The following is a 24,990-nucleotide window of genomic DNA, read 5'->3' on the forward strand; positions in this document are numbered from 1 at the left end:
AGCCCTTACAAACTACTTGCTTGGGGGAGACAGCTCCCCAGTTTTGGTGCTTTGAGCCAGCATTGGAGTCTTCGGAATCTCCCCACTGTGTCTTAATACCCCTTTTCAAGCAGCAGGGAACACACAATTCTTTCATTACCCTCTTTTTCCCCAGGGAACGTCTAAAACTCCTGGGAAAATAGGCCTTGCCATCCAAAATCTCGTTCTTCTTTTCAGATTATGATTTAAGGCAGGTGACTCATTGACTGGGGGCGGGATCAGCGGCCAGAGAGCAAGCCAGGGGAAGGTTTGTGATGTGGGGGCTGCTAACGGCAGGCTGACACAGTATGTTCTGAAATCTCCAGGGTCCTGAAAGGGTCTTGTAATCCCCAGAGGTCCTTGGGCCGCACTTTCAGACCTGCTGACTGAGGGACACTTGCAAACCTTTTTCTTCACAGCCTGAGCCAGGTAGAGGCTGTGGCTTATCTCCGTCCCTCGTCCCTCGCACCATGCTTGGCACACCATAGGCAGTCAGTTAATGTTTGAATGACTGAGTCAACAAACAAAGCCATTTTATTGGAAGTTAAGTACTTATGTGGTAAAGAGAGATTGCTTTTATTCAGCACTTATCTTTATTGGGCACCTGGTAGAGTGGGAGGAAGTTGTCCCCACCTTAGCCAGTTACTAGTCCAAGATAGATAATGACAGCACAAGTGGGCAGTTAAGGAACCAAGAACTCCCCGTGCTAATCATCACACGTTTCCGAGGCACTGGAGCCAAGTGGGGGGGTGAATTGGGAGGGTCTGGACGGAGCACAGGTGCCAGTGTCTTCCCCCGCGCAGGGAGTGGGTGTTGAAGAGCAGCATCCTCATTGCCATGGCTGTTTACACATACCTCCGCCTCATCGTCGACCACCATGGGACCACCCAGCTCCAGGCCCTGCGGCAGAAGGAGGTGGACTTCTGCATCTCACTGCTGCGGGAGCGGGTGAGGACAAAACAGTGTGGGGAAGTGATACCCCAGATGGGACACCTCTGTTGGTTCTGTGGGCTGACCTGGGGCCAGAGATGTTGTGTTGGAGAGATGCAGGTGGTTCAAGGGCTGTTGTTTTCTCATTGCTCTGAGCCAGATGAAGATAGAAGGGTGGAGAAATTAGTGTGGAGTAGCCCTGGTTCCTAGAATGCTGCCAGTTACACTGGCATCCTAGGGATTTTCCTGGTCAGCTTCACAGATACTGCTGCACAGCACACCACAGACAGAAGCTGTCTTGCGTTCACACTGTTATGTTATCCCCCCACCTACCCACCTGGGGACTTGCCGTGATCAAGTGGGATTGTGAATTGTCCACCATCAGATCTCCCAAGAGACACAGATCCTAGTTAAGCTGTCTGATGCAGTAGCCACTAGCCACATGTGGCAATATAAATTAAAATTAATTGAAATTAGCACCTTCCCTGGCAGTCCAGTGGTTAAGACTCCGTGCTCCCAATGCAGGGGGCACAGTTCAATCCCTGGTTGAGGAACTAAGATCCCACATGTCACACGGCGCAGCCTGAAAAAAAAAAAAGACTCAGTTGAAGTTAGATGAAAATTTTAAATTCAGTTGCTTAGTTGAATTAGCCACCTTTCAAGGGCTCGTTAGCCGCATGTGGCTACTGGGTATCATCCTTTTAGACAGCACAGATAGAGATCAAGTTCTGGGGTAAGATGTCTGGGGCTCAACCTGCCAGCCCTAGCCTTTTAGAATCTTAGTATCCCTTGACCTGGATTGAAACAGTTCTGGGAGGAGAGGGCAACAGATTAATGTGAAATCCAGCAGGGTTTCAGCAGTTTCCAGTAACCTCTCATCCTTGATATCAGTCCCCAACTTCAGCTGTCGTCACCTTAACAGCTTGCAGCCAATCCCTTGGTTCCAGAAAAAAGTCATATAATCCCTTCGACCCTCTTTCCTCCCCTCCCTACAACATGTTATCCTTCTTCCTTGCAGCAGGTAAGCAATCCATGTTTTTGTTCTCTTTCCCATTTCCCACCATCCACCCCATCTAGTTCATGGAATGTTTGATGATTGGCCGAGACCTTGTAAGACTACTTCAGAATGTTGCTAGGATACCAGAATTTGAACTACTTTGGAAAGATATTATCCATAACCCTCAGGCCTTGAGTCCTCAGTTCACAGGTAAGTAAGGGTTTGGGGTATCCTTTCCTTGAGAGGTGAAGCCAAGAGGGCAGAGGTTGGTGGATAGGAGAGTCTTTGGCAGTCAGATTTAGGAAGCTTGGGGCTGGGCAGGCTCCGCCAAGTACAGCTGGATGTGGGAACGGCGGGTACACAGGACGATTCAGGTGGTTCCCAGACAGCCCCTACTTGGCAGGCTCCAGCTGTCGTTTAAGCAAAAGTGAGACAGAGAACTGTGATCCTCTTCCTCCTGCTCCTGTCCCAGCAGCTGTTTGGCTCAAGAGGTGAGCTGATGACCAGTTTCCAGCTTCACTGAGTCTGTCAGGGGTGTCAGAGGTCAGCTGTGAGCCTGAGTCAGCAGAGGGGCTGGAATTTGTCCTGTAAGCGGAGGCTCCTCCCCAGGAGCGGTCATGCTGCTGAATTCCAGGGATCCAGCTTGGCCAGAATCCTCTGGGGGAGGAAAAGAGTCTCTGTGCACCTCCACCAACAAGCCCCTTCTCATATCCCTCTCCCCTTCCCGGGGTCCTTATGGTCTAAACAATGACTGTACAGCTTTGCTCCCCACCCCACTTCCAGCACGCATGTGTGTGCGCGTAACATGAACGCGACAGTCTAGGACTGGGAAGTCAGGAAAGGGGAGGAGAAGGCCCTGGTTGTACTACTTTTATATTGAACAAGTACTGAGTTGTTTTGAGTGCCTGCTGTGTGCTAGGCTCATGTATGTTAACTCATTTAATCCTCAGGACAGCCCTGTAAGATGGATATTTTACTTTCCATGTTTACAGATAAAGAAAATGAGGTTCAAGGAGATTAAGTAATTTGCCCAAGGCCACACAGCTAGTAAGTGTCAGGGGCAGGAGTTGGGCCCAGGTCCGTGTGACTCCCGAGCTTGGGCTTATGCCACACCACGACACTGATCCCAGGACCAGTGACGGGGCCGTCAGGAGCAGGAAGTGAGGCTAGGGCTTCCCATAGTTTCCCCTAACTTTCCCACATGTTGCCAACTGGAATAATGTGAGTAGGGGGCTCTGGACGGCCAGTAGAAGAAACGAAAGAATATGTCTGGGTCCTGGGGATGGTGGTTGGTTGGAGCAGATCATTCAGGTGCTGGTTAGAACCCCAGCTTGTACCTGTGCTTGACCTCTCTTGGTCATGTCTTAGAACTTCCCCATGAACAAAACCACTGGCCATCAGTACCTGGCCCAGGTTGCCCACCTGCCTTCTGTTCCTTCTGGTCCTCAGTCTTCTCTTTTCTCTTCCCTTGCACACTTGGTTCAGGTATCCTACAGCTTCTTCAGTCAAGGACATCTCGAAAATTCCTAGCATGCCGTCTAACCCCAGACATGGAGACTAAGCTCCTCTTCATGACATCCCGGGTAAGCCTACCTACTGCAACAGGAGGAGACGCTGCAGGCGCTGGCTGGGCTTCTCCCTTAAGCCTCCAGGTGTCTTACCATCGGTTACTGCCTGGTGGAGGGGTGGCCAAGTGTGTGATTGGGCACAGAGCTAAGAACTAGGGATAAAGTGTTGAGTAAGACATACAATTCCAGTCCTTGTGAAGCTTTTAGTCTATCTAAAGCAGTCACTAAACCAATACTTGTATACAGATAATGTAATTTACAAGTGTGAAATGTGCTGAAAGAGGGTAGCATGAGAGTGTTCATTCTGGGACACTCGCGGTTCCTCTGGGTGAAGAGAGCTGCGGCCTTTTGGTTTCCAAGCATGGCTGAAAATGTGTTTGAGGAGCACGTTAAAAATACACCCTCCTGGATCTTACTCTCCCAGAGAATCTGATTGTGGAATCTGTATTTTCAACAGACTTTCCAGGCAGCAGCTCCTCTGCCGCCAGCCTGGTATTAGGGAACCACTGCTCTAGCCAACTTTCTTTGTTTCCCAACTCATGCAGGAGAACTGTCTAGATCTGGGCTGTCGCATGTGGTAGCCACTAGCCACATGTTACAATTTAAATTAGTTAAAGTTAAATATAATTTAAAATTCAGTACCTCAGTTGGAATACCTACATTTTAAGTGCTCAGTAGCCACCATCATCGCATAAAGTTCTGTCGGATGGTGTTGGTTTAGTGTTTTTTTTTTTTAACCTTTCTGCTCTTTATTTTGGTTGAATCGGGAATAGATGAGGAAATCTAGATCTTTCCCCTTAGTTAAGGCTGCTGTTTGTATCCACTTAGAGTCTGTTTAGGGGAAGGACTTGAGCAAGAAGGTTTGGAGGGTCTGTGTGCCTGTTAGGTCATTCAGCTGCAGGAAGCTTTCAGTCAGTGCTGAGTACACAGCATTTTTTCTTAAATCAAGGAAGATTTAAAACAGAATGTCTTCCCAAAGGCAGGGAGACTTGAGAGACAATATGAATTAATGAATAAGTTGTGGGAAGAAATTGAGGTCTAGGTCAAGCCTGGAGTTGAATGGCGCTCATTTCCCTCTGTCCAGAGACCCCACCCTGCCTTCCCAGTTTTTCTTCCTGACGTCCCCTTTCCCCAGGTGCGGTTTGGTCAACAAAAGCGATACCAGGATTGGTTCCAGCGCCAGTACCTGTCAACCCCCGACAGTCAGTCTCTGCGCTGTGACCTCATTCGCTACATCTGTGGGGTTGTGCACCCTTCTAACGAAGTGCTAAGTTCGGATATCTTGCCCCGATGGGCCATCATTGGCTGGCTCTTGACAACATGCACGGTGAGGAGCTGGGCTCTTGGGTGGTGCAGGGCCCCTCCTTCCCTCGTATCTCACACGTCCATGCTTCTTCCTGACTCTCTGGGTCACCGGACCCTAAGGACCCTTCTTTCACTCTCTTCCTCCTGAGTGTCTCAGCCTTTGCCCCACCTCCCGTAGTGTCTCGAGAGAAGTTTACTTGCACTTTTTATTTCCCTTGTGGGTTTAGGGTTGAACAGGTTCATCTACACCTTTACTGCCAATCCCCAAGCCTGGGTTTCTGAGGCATCCCTGTCTTTCCTGTTAGAAAACCACATATGATTATTCCTCTCAATTGTTCCTGACTCAGATTCAGGTCTTGTGTTCCTTAGACTCTCACTTCCATGCCTTTTGGCATCAGCTCTGGATACTTCCCTTCTCCAAACATAGTGGAGATGGCTCCGCAGTGGAGCCATTTCCTTCCCAGCGTTTCCTCCCTGTGCCCGGGGTGGGAAACTGTTCTCTGGCATCTAGCTGCCCTCTGACCTCTTCTGACAGGGTTCCCCCTCCCCCGTCTGACTGAGTCCTTGGAATGTGCTGATTCAGATATAACAACAAGCTATGCCTAAGGGTCTTTCCTTCAGGAATGCGCCTGGGGAGCTCAGCACAGGCAGCCGAGGAGCTAGTCGGAGTGTCTCCGCTCAGAGGACCCCCCCCCCCCCCCCCACCGCCCCCTGGCTCAGATGTTCTCCCTGTGGGATCAAAGATGTGTTCTGCTGAATGCATGAGAACCCAGGCCCATCCCAGCCCCTTGGTTGGTGAGACCACAGGGTACTCACACTCATATACAGATTTGGGTGCCTTCACCTCCTGTGGAGGTTCCACCCTGTCTCACTAGAAACTGAATTTCGTGGGTGAAGCAGTTAGTTACCTGGGCCCTGGAATCTGCCTTGGGCTTTTGAAGGATGGGGAGCTGGTTGATGAAACTAGCCCTCTTTTTTCCTCTTTCTTTTCCAGTCAAATGTTGCTGCCTCTAATGCCAAGCTGGCTTTGTTTTACGACTGGCTGTTCTTTAGCCCAGACAAGGATAGCATTATGAACATAGGTATGTGACCGGGACCAGGCAGCACCACTCCCCATCCCCCAAGCCCTGCTGCCTTGTCTCAGAGATAGCGGCCATAAATCTCAGGGCAGCGTGGTGTGGGGGCAGCTTATCTGGGAGCAGTTCCGTTGTTCCTCATCACTGCTCCCTTGACTTAGAAGGAAAATTGCTTTGATGAGGCTAAGCGATCGTTCCACCCTCTTCTCCCCATAGCTTTATGCTTGGGCTTTGAGTGGGAAGGGCCCAGGCAGAGGAAAAGGCTGTGCTATCTCCTGCTTTTCCTCTCCTACTGCCTCCCTCCTTCAAACTGAATGCTGGGGACAAGAGAGAGATGAAGGCTATGAGGTGTCTTGGGGGTTGTCTGCTTTAGGGTCTGCTCAGCGGGACTAGGGGGGTGGGGATAGACATAGCTTTCTCTGGAGCCATTCATGTATCTTGATACCTCATTTTATGGAGCTGGAAATAGACTGTCTGATGTGGGGGGACCCTTTAATTCCACATTCTCCAGAACCAGCCATCCTGGTCATGCATCACTCCATGAAGCCCCACCCAGCCATCACTGCCACACTCCTGGACTTCATGTGCCGTGTAAGTGCCAGAGCCCTTTTTCCTCCCCATGTCTGCCTGAGCAGAGTGCAGTGTGTGTCCCTGCTAACCTCGTAGGTCAGTGAATAGGTCTTCCCAGTGCCCCTGGACTGTGGGAGCAGAAGTGGGTCATGGCCGTGGGTCCTGTCTCCCAAGTTAGTGAACACTGCTCTTCCACATTCCCACTGTCTCCAGTTGGATCTTTCTGTGTCTCCATGGGGTTTCTCAACCTCAGGGATGGATGATGACTTAGGTAAAGTCTGGTCTTTCTGAGGAGCAGCCAGGTTGAGTAAGAGTTTCCCACTTTAGCAGCACAGGACAATCCAGAACATTCCAGTCCTTTCTGCAACCATACTCCCCAGTGTCTCCTGATTAAAACCGAAGCAGCTTTTTAGATCTAGTTGAGCAGAACACTCTGAATGGAAAGTCCTGTGCTCATTCTCTCCTCCTCTTCTTCCCTTCCAGATCATTCCCAACTTCTATCCACCATTGGAGGGCCATGTGCGGCAGGGTGTCTTTTCCTCCCTCAATCACATTGTGGAGAAACGGGTCCTGGCGTAAGGACTTTATGTGTCTGTGGGGCAGGGAACCGGGTTGTTTTCTCATTTCTCACTAGGTCGGGCACATCCAGATACTGCTGTACCACTGCTGACCCTTTCTCTTGAGAGGTATAAAAAGTACTGGCTCCACTGCAGACTGCTGGGCGTATGTCCCCTTGACTCTCAGAGGAATTTCTCTCTTGCAGAGGGCTTCAAATGCCTCCCCTGTGCCCTGGTGACCCTTCCCAAGGATCTGAGTATGGCCCAGTCGTACCAGTTGGGCTTAAACCTATTTGTTTAACTCCATGTTGCCTTAGAAGTGAGAAGCTCTGATACGGACCTTCATTCATGTTCCCCATTAGGCATTTGGCTCCCCTGTTTGACAACCCTAAATTGGATAAGGAGCTGCGGGCGATGCTGAGGGAGAAGTTTCCTGAGTTCTGTAGTTCACCCAGCCCACCTGTGGAAGGTAAGGACCCGCCCATCCCATCACCTGTTTCAGGAGAGGAACGGAGACGTCAGGGGTGCTCAGACTAGAGCCCTTGTTCCGGCTGTCGTCCCTTTGCAGTGCTCCACCTCTGTGACACTGTCCAGTTTTTCTGTCCCTGGTTTTTTCTTTTATTCATTTTTGTGTCATCTTCCTTGATTCTCCCTCTCCATCTAATCTTATCTGCTTTTCACTGCGCTCTCTTTCTCTCTTAACTCCTGTTTTCCCTCTTACTAACCTCTCCTCCGTAGGTAGGAGGCCTTCATGGAATGTGCGTTTATCTCACTTTAGCTTAGCCCATCTCCTCTCTCCTACCAGCCCCAAGCACTGGCCTCTGATGAGAGTTTGTCATGTTGGATCTCAAATCTTGCTTCCAATTTCAGACACACACACACATCCCCTTCCTTTTTTTGTTTTGGGGTAAGGGCTTAAGCGAAGCAGAGCTTCCCGGCTTGGTTTTAAATTAAAGAGCGCTTGGGACTGTGCCTGGTCTTATCTACTCGCTGATCCTCGGCTGAGCATAGAGGAGCCAAGTTCTGTGCTGCTCTCATTCCTGGCAAAATCCCCGCCAAAAGCCTTGGAGGGTTGAGGACAAGAAGCATGTCCTTCCAGGGTCCATATTCCATTTAGGTCATGAACTCCTTATCCTCCCACTTGCCCTCTGGTCTCTCCTTCCCAGGAGCATGGGTCACAGGAGGCCATCAAATACCTTGTTTTTCTTTACTCTCAAGTCAAAATTGAGGAGCCAGTTTCCATGGAGATGGACAACCACATGTCAGACAAGGATGAGAGTTGCTATGACAACGCAGAGGCAGCCTTCAGTGACGATGAGGAGGATCTCAACAGTAAAGGTAAGGCTGGCAGCAAAGGTAGGTCAGTCCTGAGAAGACTAGCTGGCAGGAGTGGCCTCCTGCGGTCTCTGTGTCATCTTTGCGCCTCTGAGTTAGTTTTGTTAACAGGGTTCCTGGATGAGACTCCAGGGCGCAGAACCCTGCATTTGGCACTGAAGCAGGAGGGAAAAATGGAGAAGAGGTCCCTGTCTTCTCTCACTTTCTGAGGCTAGAACACGTATACACTCAGGGAGGTGCTTCAGGCACTCACAGCTTGGATGGATGGTGCATACCTAGCACGCGTCAGGAGGGCCAGACTGTTCACAGGGCTGTCTCTGCTTCTTACGTCTGGCCCAAGTGACTTCTTTCCTAAATCACTCCCTTCAGGAAAGAAGAGAGAGTTTCGCTTCCACCCGATTAAGGAGACGGTGGTGGAGGAGCCCGTCGATATCACCCCTTACCTTGACCAGCTGGATGAGTCCCTGAGGGACAAAGTGCTCCAGCTACAGAAGGGGAGGTGGGTGCTGGCCCCGCTCTCAGCCTCCAGAGGTCCACCCCTGGGTTTCTGCCTGGTGCTTAGTGGGGTGGCAGAGTGGTGGGTTTGGAGGGGATGTGGTGGGGGCACGTGGAGAGGGGGTTGAGGCCGCATGGGAGATGCCTCCTGCAAGTCAGGTTGGTGGGTGTGGGCTGGGCAGGGGGCAGGCTTGTTCCCCAGCATCCCGGGCTCTCACTCCAAGGTTCTGAGTAGAAGAGCGTCCTAGACTCGAAGCACTCTGGGGATTTTCCTTCTCTTTGGCCTCTGCCCAGAGAGCAGGAGATTCTGCCCTGAGGCCCCCTCACCACAACCCGGATTCCCACAGAGCTCCTTTGTTTTGTCTCTGTGCACGTGAGTGTGTTTGTGCGCGCTGCTCTGGGTGTGTGTCCTGCCCTCTGCTATCGTTTACGTCCCTGAGATTTCCTCTCCCTTCTGCACTGCAGTGATACAGAGGCCCAGTGTGAGGTCATGCAGGAAATCGTGGACCAGGTCCTGGAGGTGAGGAGGAACCCACCCTCTTAGGGAGGAAGCAGCCCAGCCCACCCAGCTTAGAGCCCCCCAAGCTGACTCCCTCCTTCCCCTCCTCTGGATGGGCGCCCTCTGATGGGGGAGGGGTCTGCTGATCCTGGAGGCAGAAGCTGATGAGTCGGGAGGCTCTGGGTAGTGGGGGCCGTGAGGCTTGGGTCTGGGTGGTGACAGTCCCTCCTTGTCTCACCACCCAGGAAGACTTTGACTCGGAGCAGCTGTCTGTCCTCGCTTCCTGCCTGCAGGAGCTCTTCAAGGGCCACTTCCGAGGGGAGGTGCTGCCTGAGGAGATCACTGAGGAGTAAGGCCCATCTCTCCTGACTCCCCCCACCCCACCCCACGCCCGGCCTCAGGGAGCTAGAACTATACCTTACGGCCCAAGTCTAAGAGGCATCTTGCGGGGGACTTGAGAAAAATGATCTCTTCACGTGTTTTCATTCGCATACATACTGATCCACTTCAACGAGGATTTATTTTTGCCTGCTGAACACCGAGCGTACTGGGGCAATGGAATGGCACCCCTCCCTGTGTGTCCTGCCCCTGCTGCTGCCCCCAGCAGCCCCAGCCTTGCCTGCTCCAGGTGGGATCGGACCCTTGCCTGGAACCTCCCTGAAGGGCAGGAATCTCACTCTCAGTGACAACAACCAGACGGTGGTTCTGTGTTAGGAACCTGATTTCTCTGTGAGCGAGTGAGCCTCTGGGACGGCACAAAGTCTGATATTGGTTAGGAAAGGAGCCAGCTGGCATCTGGCCTCAGGCTGGTCCTCCATAATATCCGTCTGCAAGCCCCCCTTTCTCCCCTCACATGGACTGTCATATGTCACCCTCCTCTTGTAGGTCCCTGGAGGAATCCGTGGGGAAGCCTCTCTACCTAATATTTAGGTAAGCCTCGCTGCGGCATGTTTAGGTCCAGCTATAGGAGATGCTGCTCTGACACCCACCCTCCCTGTCAGCACGCTTATGCTTCTGTCCTGGGGTAGTGGGGCTCCCTCTCCAGGAAGGAGGGGTATGCAGTGGGCACACACAGTCACGCCCCCTGGAAGTGCCACAGGAGAGTCTCCCCTAGGTAAAGCTCTCCTCTGTGCTCCCGTCTCCCACTCCAGGAACCTATGCCAGATGCAGGAAGACAACAGCAGCTTCTCTCTGCTTCTGGACCTTCTCTCTGAGCTGTATCAGAAGCAGCCCAAGATTGGCTACCACCTGCTTTACTACCTAAGGGCCAGGTGGGTGTGGTCCCCACATTTAAGAAGGTGTCAGAAGGCATCCTGGAGAGCCTCCCTCCTACAACACTTGATTCCCCACCCAACTTGGCTGTCATCACCAGGGCCTTCTGTGTGTGTGTGTGTGTGTGTGTGTGTGTGTGTTAATAACGGCTTTAAAGTGTACAATTCAGGGGTTTTTAGTATATTCACAAAGATGTACAACCATTACTACTGTCTAATTTAGAACACTTGCATCACTCCAGAAAAGAAACCCCATACCCGTTAGCAGTCACTTTCCCATTCTGCCTTTCACCCAGCCCCTGCAACACGGACCTGCTTTTGTCTCTATAGATTTACTTATTTTGGATAGTTCATATAAATGGAATCATACACTGTTTGATTTTTCATGACTGGCTTTTTTTTACTTAGCCTAACATTTTCAAGGTTTATCCTTTTTATAGTGTGTATCTGTACTTTATTCCCTCTTACAGCCAGGTAATCCACTGTATGGATATACCATAATTTATTTACCCATTCACCTGTTGATGGACATGTGGGTTGTTTCCACTTTTTTGTCTGTTGTGAATAGAGCTGCTGTGAACATTCATGTACAAATTTTTGCATGGACAGAAGTTTTCAATTTTCTTGAGTATTTACCTAGGAGTAGAATTGCTGAGTCCAATGGTAACTATTTTTAAATTTGTGAGAAACTGCCAAACTGTTTTCCAAAGTGATGCAACCATTTTACGGTCCCACCAGAGTGTGTGAGAGTTTTAATTTCTCCACATGCTCCTTCCTCAACACTTGTTGGCTTCTGACGACAGCCAGCCCATTGGATGTGAAGTGGCCTCTCCTCATTGTTTTGATTTGTATTTCCCTGATGATGAATGATGTTGAGCATCTTTTCATGTGCTTATCGGCCATTTGCCTACTTTCTTTGGAAAAATGTCTGTTTGAATCTCTATTTTTTAATTGGGTATTTGTCTTTTTCTTGTGGATTTTTAAGAGTTCTTCAAATATTCTAGATACACGTGCCTTATCAAACATACGGCTTGCAAATACTTTCTCCCATTCTGTGGGTTGTCTGTTCACTTTCTTGATGGTATCCTTTGAAACACAAAAGTTTTAAATGTTGATCAAGTCCTGTTCATTTTTTCTCTTGTCATTTTTGCTTTACTCCTATGTTTTCTTCTAAGAGTTGTAAGTTTCAGTTCTTACATTTAGGCCTGTGACCCATTTTGAGTTAAGTTTTTTGTATATGGTGTGAGGTGCGGGTCTCTGTGTTATTGCCCTCGTTGCTCAGAGCCCAAAGAGCAGGAGAGAAAGCTTTCTCTAACCTGACCTGGGCCCTGTCTCTCCTGTTCTTTGTTCTCACCAAGTAGTATCACCACTAATGGTGGTCTGAGCCCTGTTTGGAACACTGGGGAAAGATGGGGAGAAAGAAGAGTGTCTCGTAATTCCCATATGTCACCAAGTCCTTGGGGAAGGCAGGGGAGAGCCATGAGACAGATTAGCCCAGGGCATCTAGGGCAGCAGAGGGATTCTAGAGTGGGGGTCTACTTAGGGGATATCTGAGACAGGGGGCGGGGGGCTGAGGTCAGGCTGCTGGCTGAGGCCCAACTGGTCTTGCAGCAAAGCTGCCGCAGGGAAGATGAACCTGTACGAGTCATTTGCCCAGGCCACCCAGCTGGGCGACCTGCACACCTGCTTAATGATGGACATGAAGGCCTGCCAGGAGGACGACGTGCGACTGCTGTGCCACCTCACACCCTCCATCTACACAGAGGTCAGCACTCTCTCCGTACCCACGGGGACGGGGCAGCAGTGCCGGCGGGCCCACGGGCGACTGTGCCGTGTCACTGCACGCAGCCCTGCCCCTCCGCCCATCCCTGCTGGCCTCAGTGGGCCGCTTCCTCCCTTACCACAGCCATCCCCCCCTTCCGCCTCTCTTTATCACACTGAAAAATGTCTAAGACCCCCAGAATTCTTGTGGTGTGTGTTGGGGTCTGGGCCTGTACACTTGTCTTCTCTGCTTTGGCCCCATCCTCTGGACCCAGGACAGGGCCCCCGACCAGATGCATGTTCACGTATCCAAGCCCTCTCGCCCTCTCACCGTCTGATGGCTCAGCCTGCGATTCTCTCCAGTGGTTCTCAAAGACCAAGGCCTCTGTAGTGGAGACTAGCTTCCATCTCCCTGGTTCGCTAGCAGTCTCCTCTAGGAACTGGGACACAGGAGGAGTATCAGCTCTTCCTCCTCTTGGTGAAAGTCCCCAGGAACAGGGAAATCAAGGTGCAGAGTGTGGGCATAACAGGAGGAAGTGTGAGGTCAGCCAAAAATGAGGGAGGAGGGGTGCAGATGCCCAGCTCCCTCCCTGGTGAACTGGCCTCTCCAGAAGGGACTCTGCCTACCCCACACCCTACACACTCCCCAAATACACACACTCTCTACACTTTCTCTTCTTTGACAGGGGTCAGTATCCACCAGATTTCTTTGCTGCCAGAGATGCAAATGCTAATTCTGTCACCACTTCACACAGAACTACCTATCATGTCCAATCCCTTTCAGCTCTAGCTTTGTCTCTAGATGGCTCCCTGTTCCTTTCCTTACACACACATACACACTCACACACACATACTCACACACACACTCACACTCACATACTCACATAATGTATGTGCACACAAATTTAAAAACTTGGGTTCTTTAAGGATTAAATTCCCAGCTTCTTAGCTATTGGATCTTTGTTTAGGGATGAATGTTAGGACCCCCTGTCTGGCTAGCCCAGCATGCCCTGAGCATGAAGTAGGGAGATGGGATGGGTTGTGAGGTGAAAGCTGAGGGGTGCACTGTGGGACTGGTGCGCTACTTTCCCTCTTTTCCTCCAGTTTCCAGATGAGACCTTGCGGAGTGGGGAGCTGCTGAACATGATCGTGGCTGTTATTGACTCAGCACAGGTGACCATAGAGCTGTCATCCCGAGAGGCCTGGGGCCAGGCTGGGGAAACGGGGCTCTGCCTCCCCCCTCACAGGCACCCTGCTCCTGGCTGCGGCTGTGTGCACCTTAGGCCCCGGAGGCTGGGAAGTAAAGCAGAGCCCCAGGGAGGTGGGCTGGGGCCAGGCCAGTCCTGCGTGGAGCTCCCCTATTCTCCATATTTTGGAGGCTCTCCTGTTCTTCAGGGAAACCGAGGGGATTGTTTTTTTAGCTCTCCGTCGGTCTTCCCCTTGGCTCAGAATGAAGATGGTCAGACTGTTTCTATTTGACCTTTCTGTCACACACAGGTCCCTACAAGGCTGCAGCTTGGCTTGTGTGCCTTCTCAGGCCTACACTGGAGTCCCATTTCTGCTCCTTCTCTCCACTCAGTTGCCCCATTCATAAAAGAGGAAGCGTAGTGGTCCAGAGCCCTTCTTCCTTTTTTTTTTTTTTCACACCCACACCTGTAATCCAGCCTCCCATGGCCCTTCCCTCCTCAGACAGGCTGGGATGGATCAGAGGCCCAGACTGCACCCAAGTAGAGAAGTTGCCTGTCCTCCCTCTGCCATCAGGACATAAGGGGTGGTTTTTCTTAACTATTTCTGCTCTGAATAGGCCTGCAGTTACCACTGAAGCCGGTTGTTCCTTTGCCTGCCCCCTCATCCTTCAGAGCCCCTGGCATCCGTCCTGGGCCATTTCCTCCCCTCTTCTTTAAGACTAGGTTTTCACTTCCTCTGATTTTTTTCCCTGAATGAGCCCTTCTGCTTCTCCTTCCATACTAGCTTCCTGGCCTCTTTTACAACCAACGGGTTCTGCCTTCTTCCTCCTCCCCCTTAGCTCCAGGAACTGGTCTGCCACGTGATGATGGGGAACCTGGTCATGTTTCGAAAAGACTCAGTCCTCAATATACTCAGTAAGTGAGCAAAGCCCTGAGGTGCCTTGAGAGAAGACAGGGGTGGCAGCCCCACGTACTTTCTAGTAACAGGAAAGCTGGTTCTGGGACTGAGAATGAGATGGAACGCATTCCACCCTGCCGTATGGCCTCGGGCAGTGTCTGTCTGGCTCTATGGTTTGCTCTGTAAAAGTCCCTTGGCCCACCAGCCTCGGGGCTGATGGCAGTACAGAAGCTGTGTGAAGGCTTTGGAACTGTGTGCTTCGTGTGAAAGGGAAAGTATCTGTAGTCTTAGGATCACCCCACCCTATACCATCCCTGCCTGGGGTGCTGATAGTCAGTGGACTAGCCCTGTGTGTGTGTGTGCGTGTGGGGTGGGGGGGGAGAGAGAGAATATGAATGTGTGTGTCTCTTTCTTTGTCCACTCAGTCCAGAGCCTGGACTGGGAAACCTTTGAGCAGTACTGTGCCTGGCAGCTCTTCCTGGCCCACAACATCCCCCTGGAGACCATAATCCCCATCCTGCAGCACCTCAAGTACAAGGGTGAGTAGGGTGGTGGGTGGGGGACATGGCAGGGAGAGGACACTCCCAGTCCAGCTGCTGCAAGGCTTAGGCCTCTGGGCTTCTTTCTAGATAAGCCCAGATCCACTGTTTCCCTTCCCCACCAAAGTGCCAAGTGCGGAAAAGCAGGCTCCCTGGCAGTCGCTTCTGCTCTAGAGGTGTCATGCAGGCCCCGCTGAGCCGGGGGCTGGGCTGGGGCTCAGGTGGCTCCCGATTTTAGAGGAGTGGGTTAGGGGATTGTTCTTCCTGGTGTCTTGTGGAGGATTATCTTTGCTCCTTCCGGTGGCTGTCGGTGGGGGGATGGGAGAGGTGCCAGGATTTCCTTCTGGAATTTTGCATTCCTCTGAACAGCCTCTACCCTCCCCCACAGAGCACCCAGAGGCCCTGTCCTGCCTACTGCTTCAGCTCCGAAGAGAGAAGTGAGTTCCACCCTCGGGGGCTCTTTGGTCCCCAGTCTCAACATACCAGGAGAGGCCGCCATAGAAGGGGCTCTTGTCCTGCTCCTTTAGCTGTGGTTTTCCCTGTTGTTGATATCTGCTGCTTCTGCCCTTCCCCCAAAGTGATCTACAAATAAGCAGCTCCCTTGGGATCTGGGCTTCCTCTCGACTTTACCGCCCTGCCCACCAGGAGCTGCCCTCAGAGGTGGGGACTGGACGTGCCTGTTTCCTGCTGCCACAGCAGTTCTAATCCCCGGTGGCTCCTGCTCCCCTCCCCCACGCTCCTGAGGCCACCACATGGCTAATCCAAGAGAAGGAGGGGTCAGAGTAGAGGGGTCCCATACCATCCCCTCCCTCAACCTGCAGAGAGCAGAGCCAGCTTGAACCTCTGTGCTCCCTGCCAGGGGCGGGCCTAGAGGGCGAGAAGGCAGAGGCTCCTCCCTCCATCACAGGCACTCTTCCAAAAGCCCCAGATAAATGGAGGAACAGCTGTATATCTTTTCCTTCCTACCTTCTTGCCTTCCTTCCACCTTCTCTCCTCTCCTGGCTGAGAGACTAGAAATAGTACAGAGCTTGGTAAAGGAAGTGGGAAGGTCGGAGGGCTGCGGGGGCTGTGGCTTCCCAGGCGCTTCCCCTGTACCCTCCTCGGGCTAGGTGACGGGGTGGCCCACCGCTCCAGTGGGCAGGGGTCGGGGAGCACACACGCACCACGTGCTTGTCCTTTTGACTCCCTGGCCCGCTTCCTGATTGTTCTGGGCAAAGTGGGGGAGATTTAGTGGGCCTCCTTCCCAGCACACGCACACACGCACCTTCTACTGCCACAGAAACTGAAGAGTCTCACTTCCTGTCTCCTGGCTTCCACAAAGGATGAAACCAGGCATTCCTTGGCCCAAAGAGAGGGATGTGAGAGTAGGAAACTACCGCAAGTTTGGGGTGGGGCAGGGGTGGGGAGGCCAGGGTTTGGGGAAAAAGTCGGTGGGAGAGCTCCAGGAGTTCCTGTGACTAGCTGTGTGAGCAGGGCACCTGGCCCCCCGCCCTCAGGCCCAGCGAGGAGATGGTGAAGATGGTGCTGAGCCGGCCCTGCCACCCTGACGACCAGTTCACCACCAGCATCCTGAGGCACTGGTGCATGAAGCACGATGAGCTGCTGGCTGAGCACATCAAGTCCCTGCTCATCAAGAACAACAGCCTCCCGCGCAAGAGGCAGAGGTGGGACCTCTAGGCCAGGGCTGCCTGGGGCCCACCGGCTGGCACCAGGGCGGTCCAGTGTGGTCCCTGCCCGGCTTGTGGGTGACATCTAGTGGTGTGAAGCTGCCTGGCGCGCAGGACCGCTGTGGCCCCTTCTCCTTTTCCTAGTGCCCTGTCTTTGGTCCCTGTTCTAGGCTTACCTCGCTTACCCTGCCTGGCCCCTCCCAGCCCTCCTATCCCCTTCTCTGTTTGGGCTGCCCCAGGGACCCCAGTGGGGGAGGGGGTCTTATGCTCCTGGAGCCCTCCCTGCAAGCTCAGACTCTGGCTCTCATGGCCTCCCCACAGCCTGAGGAGTTCCAGCAGCAAGCTGGCCCAGCTGACCCTGGAGCAGATCCTGGAGCACCTGGACAGCCTGCGCCTCAACCTGACCAACACCAAGCAGAACTGTATGCCTTCCTGCCCTCGCCGCGCCTCGTGTGCATGGTGCTGCCCCGGCTCGGGCCACCTGTGGACCCGGGTGGGGCAGCTCCCAGACACCTCATTCTTCCTCCTTCCCTGTTCTCCCTCCCTTCTCCCTCTAGTTTTCAGCCAGACCCCAATTCTACAGGCTCTGCAGCACGTCCAGGCGAGCTGTGATGAAGCCCACAAGATGAAGTGAGGCTCCTTGCACTTTTGGCCTTGGAAAGTAGCGGGAGAAGGCTTGGGTGAGGGTGGCCTGCTGGGGACACAAACTTAGTGACCAGCAGGACCCTGGCGTGGGGGCAGAGAAAAGGGTGGGAGAATGGCCACAGGCCCACCCTCTGAGAGCTCGTTCTCTCCCTCAGGTTCAGCGACCTCTTCTCCCTGGCCGAGGAATACGAGGACTCTTCCACCAAGCCACCCAAGAGTCGGCGAAAAGCAGCTCTGTCCAGCCCCCGAAGTCGAAAGAATGCCACCCAGCCCCCCAACGCTGAGGAAGAGTCAGGCTCCAGCAGTGCCTCGGTGAGACCCCTGGCCGTGCAAGCCATGCGCAGGGAGAAGAGGAGAGGTGGGGTGCAGATAGCGTGGGGCCCGCAGCTGCCCAGGCGGGTGATTCCCTCCCCTCCATCTCTTCCAGGAGGAAGAAGACACAAAACCAAAGCCCACCAAGCGGAAACGGAAAGGGTCCTCTGCGGTGGGGTCTGACAGTGACTAAGACCCTGTGTTCCCCATCCCACCCCCCGTTGGACTGCCCTCCCCTCCTTGGTGAATCAGAGGTTCATGCGGCTGGGGAGATCGTAGGGGAAACACCCTGTCCCCATCCCAAAGCTCACCCTGTGAGAAGGACGAGCTGCCTCCTCCAGCCCAGCCTGAGCAGCTGCCATGCAGCCCCAGCCCCTCCTCCCTCCTCCCTGGGGCCTCCAGCCCCGTCACACTGCTGCTCCCACTGACACCTGGGTTCCCACTGAAGCCGGAGGCTGTACGGAACCTGGACTGCGGTGGGAGTCTTCAGCCCCCTGCCCTCCCCCAGTCTCCCCAAAAGCTATTTCAGTAGAGAAGAGAAATGGCAGAGGGGCAGCTGGCCAGAGAGGCTAGGATGAGTGAAAACGGTGTGTGGTGCCCTCCCGTTGCCCCTTCAGGTCTTGATTTGCTCGGAACAGGCATTCTATAGGTGCCCTCTGGACACCAGTGTGAAATGGCATTTAATCTGTGACCTGGTCAGGTCGCCTTTTCCTCTCCATGGGCCAGACGCCACAAGTGTTCAGGAAGGAACCTGATGAGGGCGGCCACAGCCCCACCTGGGGGGCCCTGGAGGCTTGTGCTCGCCTGAAGCTGGCACCTCAATCCGGGCCAGAGCCCGGGGAGTCCCAGAGACATGTTCCACATGGTCCCATTTCCTTGGTTCTGTCTTTGTTTCTTTTCTTTCTTTTTTGCCAGAGATAATCGCATTTTAAAAGCTGTTTTTAAATGACAATAAAACAAGCCAGAACCTCTCTTGTGCTGGAGTTGCTGCCCCCACTTACCCTGTGCATGCACGGGTGGTCTTGATTTAATTGGCACCCCCCTCTTTGTGGTTTCACAGCTTCCCCTTCTCTCTTCCTGCGCGCCCCTTTCTTGTCTGGAGCAGAAGGGGCTTGGCTTTACACCCCACCCCCGCCCCCCCCCAGTCCTTCCTGCTGCCACTGGCTGTGCAGGCCAAGCACTGACCTGTCCAGGCAGAAGTTGATGCTGGCACCATCTCCCAAAGGCTGTCTGTCCTTACCCATCTCTCAAGAAACCAGAGGGCTTCCAAAAATCTAGTATTTGTCATATTCTGATGCTTACCAACTACTAGAGGACGAAATGCTTGGGGGTGAGGGATGCTCCCTCCTCGGGTCTTAAAGGACAGAAGGGTGCCTGGCGGAGAGAGTTCAGATGCCTGGGAGAAGGAACCTTCCACAGTTTGGCCACTTGCCCATCCATGTGTACCAGCAGAAAAGAGCTCCTGGGCTATGCTTTTGTTCCCCAGCTGTCCTGGGAGGTTGGGTGGCAGGCAGAGGAGAGAGGAGTGAAGTTTGCTGACTGCAGACTTTCTCCTGTTCAGCCTGCAAATTTGTCTTTTACAGAATCCAGGTTCTCCCTTCCCTCAAAGCTGCTACCCCTTCCCTCAAAAGTTCAAACTGCCGGAGCCCTCCTTTTTTCCTTCCTCTCTCCTTCCCCAGTTTCCTCTGCCCCAATTAAAACCAGGATGGAAAGCATTCGCTGGCTGGCCCCAATTACTGTACCTTTGCCCAGAGGGAGGGGCCTCCGCCGTGGCCCCTCCAGAAATCTGGCCTCCACCTTTCCTCTACTTCACTCTCGGCCCCCACCCATCTCCTGGGGTGGCTGCTGCTGATGGCGGCTGGAGGGAGGGCATGGGTCCGGCTGTCGAGTTCTTACAGTCTCTTGTGGGAGAGAGCAGTGCCATCCTCCTGTCACGGGTGAAAATGGGAGGAAATTGGGAAAGATGGACTTGGATCCCAGTGCCCTGGCCCTCTGGCCGGGGGTCCAAAGCCCAGCCAGATGTCCAGACCGCCCTTGAGGAGAAAACCTAAAACGGACCTGACCCTGGGATTAGGGGAAGGCGTGAGCTCCGCCCAGGACCTAGCAGGGTGCGGGCCGCGAGTAGCCCTGCAGGGAGCGCGCCGAGGGCGGAGCGTAGCTGTGGGGAGGGCCGGGCGCGCGGGGCCGCCCCCCACTGACACTCCTCCCCGGCTCCGCTCTCCGCCCGTGGGGAGGGGAGCTGGGTGGGAAGGGGCGTGTGCCCGAGCGCGCGCTCCCGGGAAGGAGCGGGCTGAGTGCTGGCACCAGCGGCCCCAGGTTTTCAGAAGGGAGTATCGGGGCAGTGTGCGAGCCGCAGGGGCCAGACGGGGTCGAGTCGGGGGAGCGGGCACCATGGCCGCCCTCCTGCTGCTACCCCTGCTGCTGCTGCTGCCGCTGCTGCTGCTGAAGCTGCGCCTATGGCCGCAGCTGCGCTGGCTCGCGGCAGACTTGGCCTTCACGGTGCGCGCCGTACGCTGCAAACGGGTCCTTCGAGCGCGCGCCTTGGCCGCGGCTGCCGCCAACCCGGAAGGTCCCGAGGGGGGCTGCAGCCTGGCCTGGCGCCTCGCGCAGCTGGCCCGGCAGCGCCCCGCGCACACCTTTCTCATTCACGGCGCGCAGCGCTTCAGCTACGCCGAGGCCGAGCGCCAAAGCAACCGGGCTGCGCGCGCCTTTTTGCGCGCGCGAGGCTGGGACGGGGGACCCGACGGCGGCGGCGGCGGCGGCGGCACAGGGGGCGCCGGGGAAGGCGAGCGGACGGCGCACGGCGTACGAGACGCGGCGGCTGGAAGCGGCGCGGCGCGGGACCTGCGGGAAGGGGATGGCGCGGCCCCTCTGGCACCTGGGGCCACCGTGGCGCTGCTGCTCCCCGCCTGCCCAGAGTTCCTGTGGCTGTGGTTCGGGCTGGCCAAGGCCGGCCTGCGCACGGCCTTTGTGCCCACTGCTCTGCGCCGGGGTCCCCTACTGCACTGTCTCCGCAGCTGCGGCGCCCGCGCGCTGGTGCTGGCGCCAGGTAAGGCTGGAGCGCTCGACCGACGGGGCCGGGGCCAGTCACGGAAAGGGGCGTGGGGGGGGGGAGGCAGAGGGGGAGTGGGCTGGGAAGGAGGCCGCGCTCTCTCCCTGGGCTTCGGAAAGGGTGGGGAAACGAGTCTCAGGGTTTGCGAAGGGATGAAGTGGGGTCTCTGGGTTCCCAAAGATTTCCGAAGACTTGGGCTCCAGGTCCCAGACCCATGGTGGGACGTCCGTACTGTACTTTTCGGCCTCACCCAGGAGCTGTGCGAGTGGGGGGTGAGGGGGCAAATAGGGTAAAGGGTGGGGAAGGCTCATGCGTGGAGCTATGGAGCTGTGGATCTATGCTTTCCCACCCCCTCCAGAGTTCCTGGAGTCCCTGGAGCCTGACCTGCCGGCGCTGAGAGCCATGGGGCTCCACCTGTGGGCTGCAGGCTCTGAAACCCATCCTGCTGGAATCAGCGATTTTCTGGCTGAGGCCTCGGCTGAAGTGGATGGGCCAGTGCCCGGGCACCTGTCTGCCCCCCAGAACATAATGGACACGTGCCTGTATATCTTCACCTCTGGCACCACGGGTGAGGGCTGAACACGATATTTACCTCTCAGAAACTAAAGCCAAGGAAGGCAGTGGCCTGGGAACAGGAACTGTGACCTCAGCTCTTGGGCCACTCCTCCAAAGCCCCCAGAGAGGGGGCTGATCCCAGCAGCCATATCCCCTATCTCACCAGCCCTCCCACCCCTCGTCATTTCTCCACCTCCCTTATCTTCCCACATTTCTAGGACAGCCTGGCCTGCCTTCTTAGTTTCAGCCTTGCCTCTGCCTCTTCCTGTGGGAAAGCCAAGAGGGGCAAAGAGGAAGACAAAGCTTGGAGCTCAGACCCTTCCCCTGATCTCCCCTCCCACCCCAGGCCTTCCCAAGGCTGCTCGGATCAGTCATCTAAAGGTCCTGCAATGCCAGGGATTCTACCAGCTGTGCGGCGCCCACCAGGAGGATGTGATCTACCTCGCCCTCCCACTCTACCACATGTCTGGCTCCCTACTGGGCATTGTGGGATGTTTGGGCATAGGTCAGTCTCCCCCACCCCAACCCTCCATGCAGCCCTCCAGCAAATGTTTATGCCAGCAAACAATTATTAAGTACCTACTGTGGTGTGCTCACCTGGGGACGCTTCCTGAGACTCCAGGGTAGAGAATCCAGAGGAAGGAGGCAGGGCATCCTCTCTTGGGAGCTCCTGGTTCAATGAAGACGCATCACCTGCACAGACCTACGGGCTGAGCGACTAGGGCGGCCATGCAGTTCACAGAACTCCAGTCTCCAGAGGCCAGGGGTGGGGAGGGCTGCCAGTGGCAGCCCAGGAAGAGGCACATGGAAACAAGGGTTGGGACTCGGCGGGGGGCAGGGTTTGGAAAATGGACTGCTTGGGGATGGGACGTAGGGAGAGGGTGTTAACCTCTCCAAATCACAGGTGGGAAAGGAGGAGGGCCAAAGTGTGAATGTCACTGCCAGGCCTTTCCGGGGAACTACAGTACAGTGAAGGCTGCTGTCTGGGAAGGAGGGGGTCAGGACCCCCGCCCCCCAGCTCTTAACCTCACCTCCTTCCTTCCGCCTCTCCCTCCCCGACGCTGGCAGGGGCCACAGTGGTGCTGAAGTCCAAGTTCTCAGCTGGGCAGTTCTGGGAGGACTGCCAGCAGCACAGGGTGACGGTGTTCCAGTACATCGGAGAATTATGCCGATACCTTGTCAACCAGCCCCCGGTGCGTGGGCACAGATCCTGGGCAGAGCCACGGAGGCAGGGAGACGGGCAGTTGGCAGGGGACCCTGAGACAGCTGTCTGGGAGCTGGAGGGAGAGGAAGCAAGGAGAAGAAAACGGAAGGGGAGGGTGAGGAGCCTGGGCTGCTACACTCTGATGCTTCAGGCGTCTGAAGGAGGTCACAGGGGAAGGGGTTTGAGGAGGATGGGAGACGGGGCCCACGTGGGGGAGCTGGCATCTTGGGGTTGAAGCTCCTGCCCCTCCTCTCCCCACTTGTCTCAGAACGAGGCAGAGCACGGACACGCGGTCCGGCTGGTGGTGGGCAGCGGGCTGCGGCCGGACACCTGGGAGCGTTTTGTGCGGCGCTTCGGGCCCCTGCAGGTGCTGGAGACGTATGGGCTGACGGAGGGCAACGTGGCCACTTTCAACTACACAGGACAGCGGGGCGCTGTGGGGCGCGCCTCCTGGCTTTACAAGGTGAGTTGCAGGAGGAAACCGGAGAACCCCCGGGACAGCAGCGGGCTGGGGGGGAGGGGGCTCGTGCAACTGAAATGACCCGGTGCCTGGGTCTCCCTTCCCCCAGCATGTCTTCCCCTTCTCTTTGATTCGCTATGATGTCACCACAGGGGAGCCGGTTCGGAACACCCAGGGGCACTGTGTGGCCACGTCTCCAGGTTTGTGTCCAGGTGGGGTGGGCGGGGGTGGGGCTGGCAAAGGAGGATTGGACTCGGAGAGTGGGGTGGGAGGCAGCCACCCCTGACCCCAGTGACTCTGCCAGGTGAGCCAGGGCTGCTGGTGGCCCCCGTGAGCCAGCAGGCACCATTCCTGGGCTACGCGGGGGGGCCAGAGCTGGCCCGGGGAAAGCTGCTGAAGGATGTCTTCCGGCCTGGGGATGTTTTCTTCAACACTGGGGACCTGTTGGTCTGCGATGACCAAGGCTTTCTTCGCTTCCACGATCGTATGGGAGACACCTTCAGGTATCTGTCCCTAACCTGATTCCTCTCCTGGGCATCTGATCTCTATGATCCTGACTGTCTAAACCTCTGCTCCCTAATCTGCCCCAACCCAGCTTCTTGCCTAACCTCTCATCTCCAGCCTCCTAAACACGTCTTCCCCGAGACCGTCTGGCACCTTGCCCTCATCCCTGACTTCTTTCTCTCCCCACCAAGCTTATGAGGCCCTGACTCTGTTTCTGATCTCTGCTCTTGGGCAGGTGGAAGGGGGAGAATGTGGCCACAACCGAGGTGGCAGAGGCCTTGGAGGCCCTGGACTTCCTTCAGGAGGTGAACGTCTATGGAGTGACTGTGCCAGGTGCCCAGGCAGGGGGTGGGCGTGGGGGGCACAGCCCACCACCCTGAGGAGCATGAGGTCTTGTGACCTCAGGAGGCACGGCTGACTCTGTCCCCCACACCCACACCCACCAGGGCACGAAGGCAGGGCTGGGATGGCGGCCCTGGTTCTGCGTCCTCCCCACTCCTTGGACCTTGTGCAGCTCTACGCCCATGTTTCTGAGAACTTGCCACCTTATGCCCGGCCTCGATTCCTAAGGCTCCAGGTAACCAGGCACTCCTGCTCTGACCCTTCACCTCACCCCATATATCTGCACAGTCAGTGGCTCCCAGACCCCACAAAGGGACCCCCACAGAATGCATTCCGTGAAGAGAAAGAGCGGTTCCTTCCCAGACACGTGCTTTTCGCCCCCTTCATCCTCCGGGCCTGGCCCCTTCTCTGTCCTGTCACCCCCTCCCCTAAACCCTGACCTCATCCCCCCTAAGGCCCAGACCTGCCCCTTAACAAAACTCAGGCCATTCCCCTGAGCCACCGGGGCAGAATACCCCTTCCTTCAGCCCCCTTTGACCCCTCTCCCTCCCCAGGAGTCACTGGCCACCACAGAGACCTTCAAGCAGCAGAAGGTTCGGATGGCAAAGGAGGGCTTTGACCCAAGCACACTGCCTGACCCACTCTACATTCTGGACCAGGCTGGGGGCGCCTACCTGCCCCTCACACCTGCCCGGTACAGTGCCCTCCTGGGGGGGGACCTTCGTATCTGAGAAACTCCCACACCAGCGCATCTGAGGGAGGGACTTTGTGGGGTGGGGTATGGCAGATGTATCAGCTGCTATCAGGGATCTTTTCTGTACCAGTTTTGTAATCCTAATTTTGTAATAAATGTGGCCAGAGCCCATCTGGCTCTGTCTTTTTGATCTACAGTATCTGCCTCCCTGTCTGTTTGTGGAACTGCTTTTCCCGCTGACATTTTCTCCCAGCCAGAGCCACATGTACTCCTGCCCTGACTGCGGGCCTGAGCTCAGTGTCTGGACCTCAGTGTTTTTCCTCTCAGGTGACCCCGTGTGATCCTTGTCCTTGGAAAACTCCTGATGACTGATGTCTGTCTGTGCTTGTGGGTATCCTGTCCCAGTTTCACTCAGTGCAGGGGCCCCACTGCTCTCTCTGGGGAGCTGAAGGACCCAAGGGGTTGACTCAAATGGCCGAGGTGGACAGAGGGACAGAAACGCTGCCCCCTGTGGGCAGCCTAAACATCTCCACAGACTCACGTGTGGTT

General features: G+C 55.1%; 2 protein-coding genes across 4 annotated transcripts in view; both read left to right on the forward strand.

Moving 5' to 3' along the window:
- INTS3 (integrator complex subunit 3) overlaps window positions 1-19,328 on the forward strand; it is a 37,735-nt gene extending 18,407 nt beyond the window's left edge. Inside the window, exons 7-30 of one of the 2 annotated variants that reach the window (XM_057724974.1) lie at window positions 822-966; window positions 2,026-2,155; window positions 3,431-3,528; window positions 4,649-4,840; window positions 5,813-5,900; window positions 6,406-6,485; window positions 6,948-7,039; window positions 7,384-7,490; window positions 8,240-8,359; window positions 8,726-8,855; window positions 9,317-9,371; window positions 9,596-9,699; window positions 10,236-10,280; window positions 10,502-10,621; window positions 12,233-12,386; window positions 13,487-13,555; window positions 14,409-14,484; window positions 14,893-15,006; window positions 15,395-15,443; window positions 16,503-16,670; window positions 16,995-17,095; window positions 17,231-17,303; window positions 17,474-17,630; window positions 17,746-19,328. In XM_057724974.1, coding sequence (XP_057580957.1) covers window positions 822-966; window positions 2,026-2,155; window positions 3,431-3,528; window positions 4,649-4,840; window positions 5,813-5,900; window positions 6,406-6,485; window positions 6,948-7,039; window positions 7,384-7,490; window positions 8,240-8,359; window positions 8,726-8,855; window positions 9,317-9,371; window positions 9,596-9,699; window positions 10,236-10,280; window positions 10,502-10,621; window positions 12,233-12,386; window positions 13,487-13,555; window positions 14,409-14,484; window positions 14,893-15,006; window positions 15,395-15,443; window positions 16,503-16,670; window positions 16,995-17,095; window positions 17,231-17,303; window positions 17,474-17,630; window positions 17,746-17,823 — 2,545 coding nt within the window. In that variant the 3' untranslated portion in view covers window positions 17,824-19,328. Of the gene's footprint in view, window positions 1-395; window positions 448-821; window positions 967-2,025; window positions 2,156-3,430; window positions 3,529-4,648; window positions 4,841-5,812; window positions 5,901-6,405; window positions 6,486-6,947; window positions 7,040-7,383; window positions 7,491-8,239; window positions 8,360-8,725; window positions 8,856-9,316; window positions 9,372-9,595; window positions 9,700-10,235; window positions 10,281-10,501; window positions 10,622-12,232; window positions 12,387-13,486; window positions 13,556-14,408; window positions 14,485-14,892; window positions 15,007-15,394; window positions 15,444-16,502; window positions 16,671-16,994; window positions 17,304-17,473; window positions 17,631-17,745 lie in introns of those variants that run through there. The other variant, XM_057724982.1, reaches the window with a different exon arrangement.
- A 546-nt stretch (window positions 19,329-19,874) lies between these two features.
- On the forward strand, window positions 19,875-24,632 carry SLC27A3 (solute carrier family 27 member 3). 2 transcript variants are annotated; one of them, XM_057725001.1, is made up of 10 exons: window positions 19,875-20,679; window positions 21,041-21,250; window positions 21,584-21,742; window positions 22,306-22,430; window positions 22,710-22,904; window positions 23,011-23,101; window positions 23,206-23,404; window positions 23,641-23,738; window positions 23,852-23,982; window positions 24,302-24,632. In XM_057725001.1, the coding sequence occupies exons 1-10, from the start codon at window positions 20,022-20,024 to the stop codon at window positions 24,476-24,478; spliced, it is 2,043 nt and encodes a 680-aa protein (XP_057580984.1). In that variant the 5' UTR covers window positions 19,875-20,021; the 3' UTR covers window positions 24,479-24,632. The 2 variants fall into 2 exon arrangements, with proteins under 2 accessions (XP_057580984.1, XP_057580977.1); XM_057724994.1 differs by having other exon boundaries at window positions 19,887-20,679; window positions 22,809-22,904.
- Window positions 24,633-24,990: the final 358 nt, after the last annotated feature.

This window comes from Hippopotamus amphibius, chromosome 1, assembly GCF_030028045.1.
Source record: "Hippopotamus amphibius kiboko isolate mHipAmp2 chromosome 1, mHipAmp2.hap2, whole genome shotgun sequence".
Taxonomy (NCBI): domain Eukaryota; kingdom Metazoa; phylum Chordata; class Mammalia; order Artiodactyla; family Hippopotamidae; genus Hippopotamus; species Hippopotamus amphibius.

What these genes read in the sequence shown, in the direction of transcription:
- SLC27A3 (XM_057725001.1), top strand. Translation starts at nt 20,022, where the DNA reads ATGGCCGCCCTCCTGCTGCTACCCCTGCTGCTGCTGCTGCCGCTGCTG. An exon ending in CGCGCTGGTGCTGGCGCCAG is followed by an intron (nt 20,680 to 21,040) that starts GTAAGGCTGGAG and finishes CACCCCCTCCAG; the next exon opens with AGTTCCTGGAGTCCCTGGAG. An exon ending in CTCGATTCCTAAGGCTCCAG is followed by an intron (nt 23,983 to 24,301) that starts GTAACCAGGCAC and finishes CTCCCTCCCCAG; the next exon opens with GAGTCACTGGCCACCACAGA.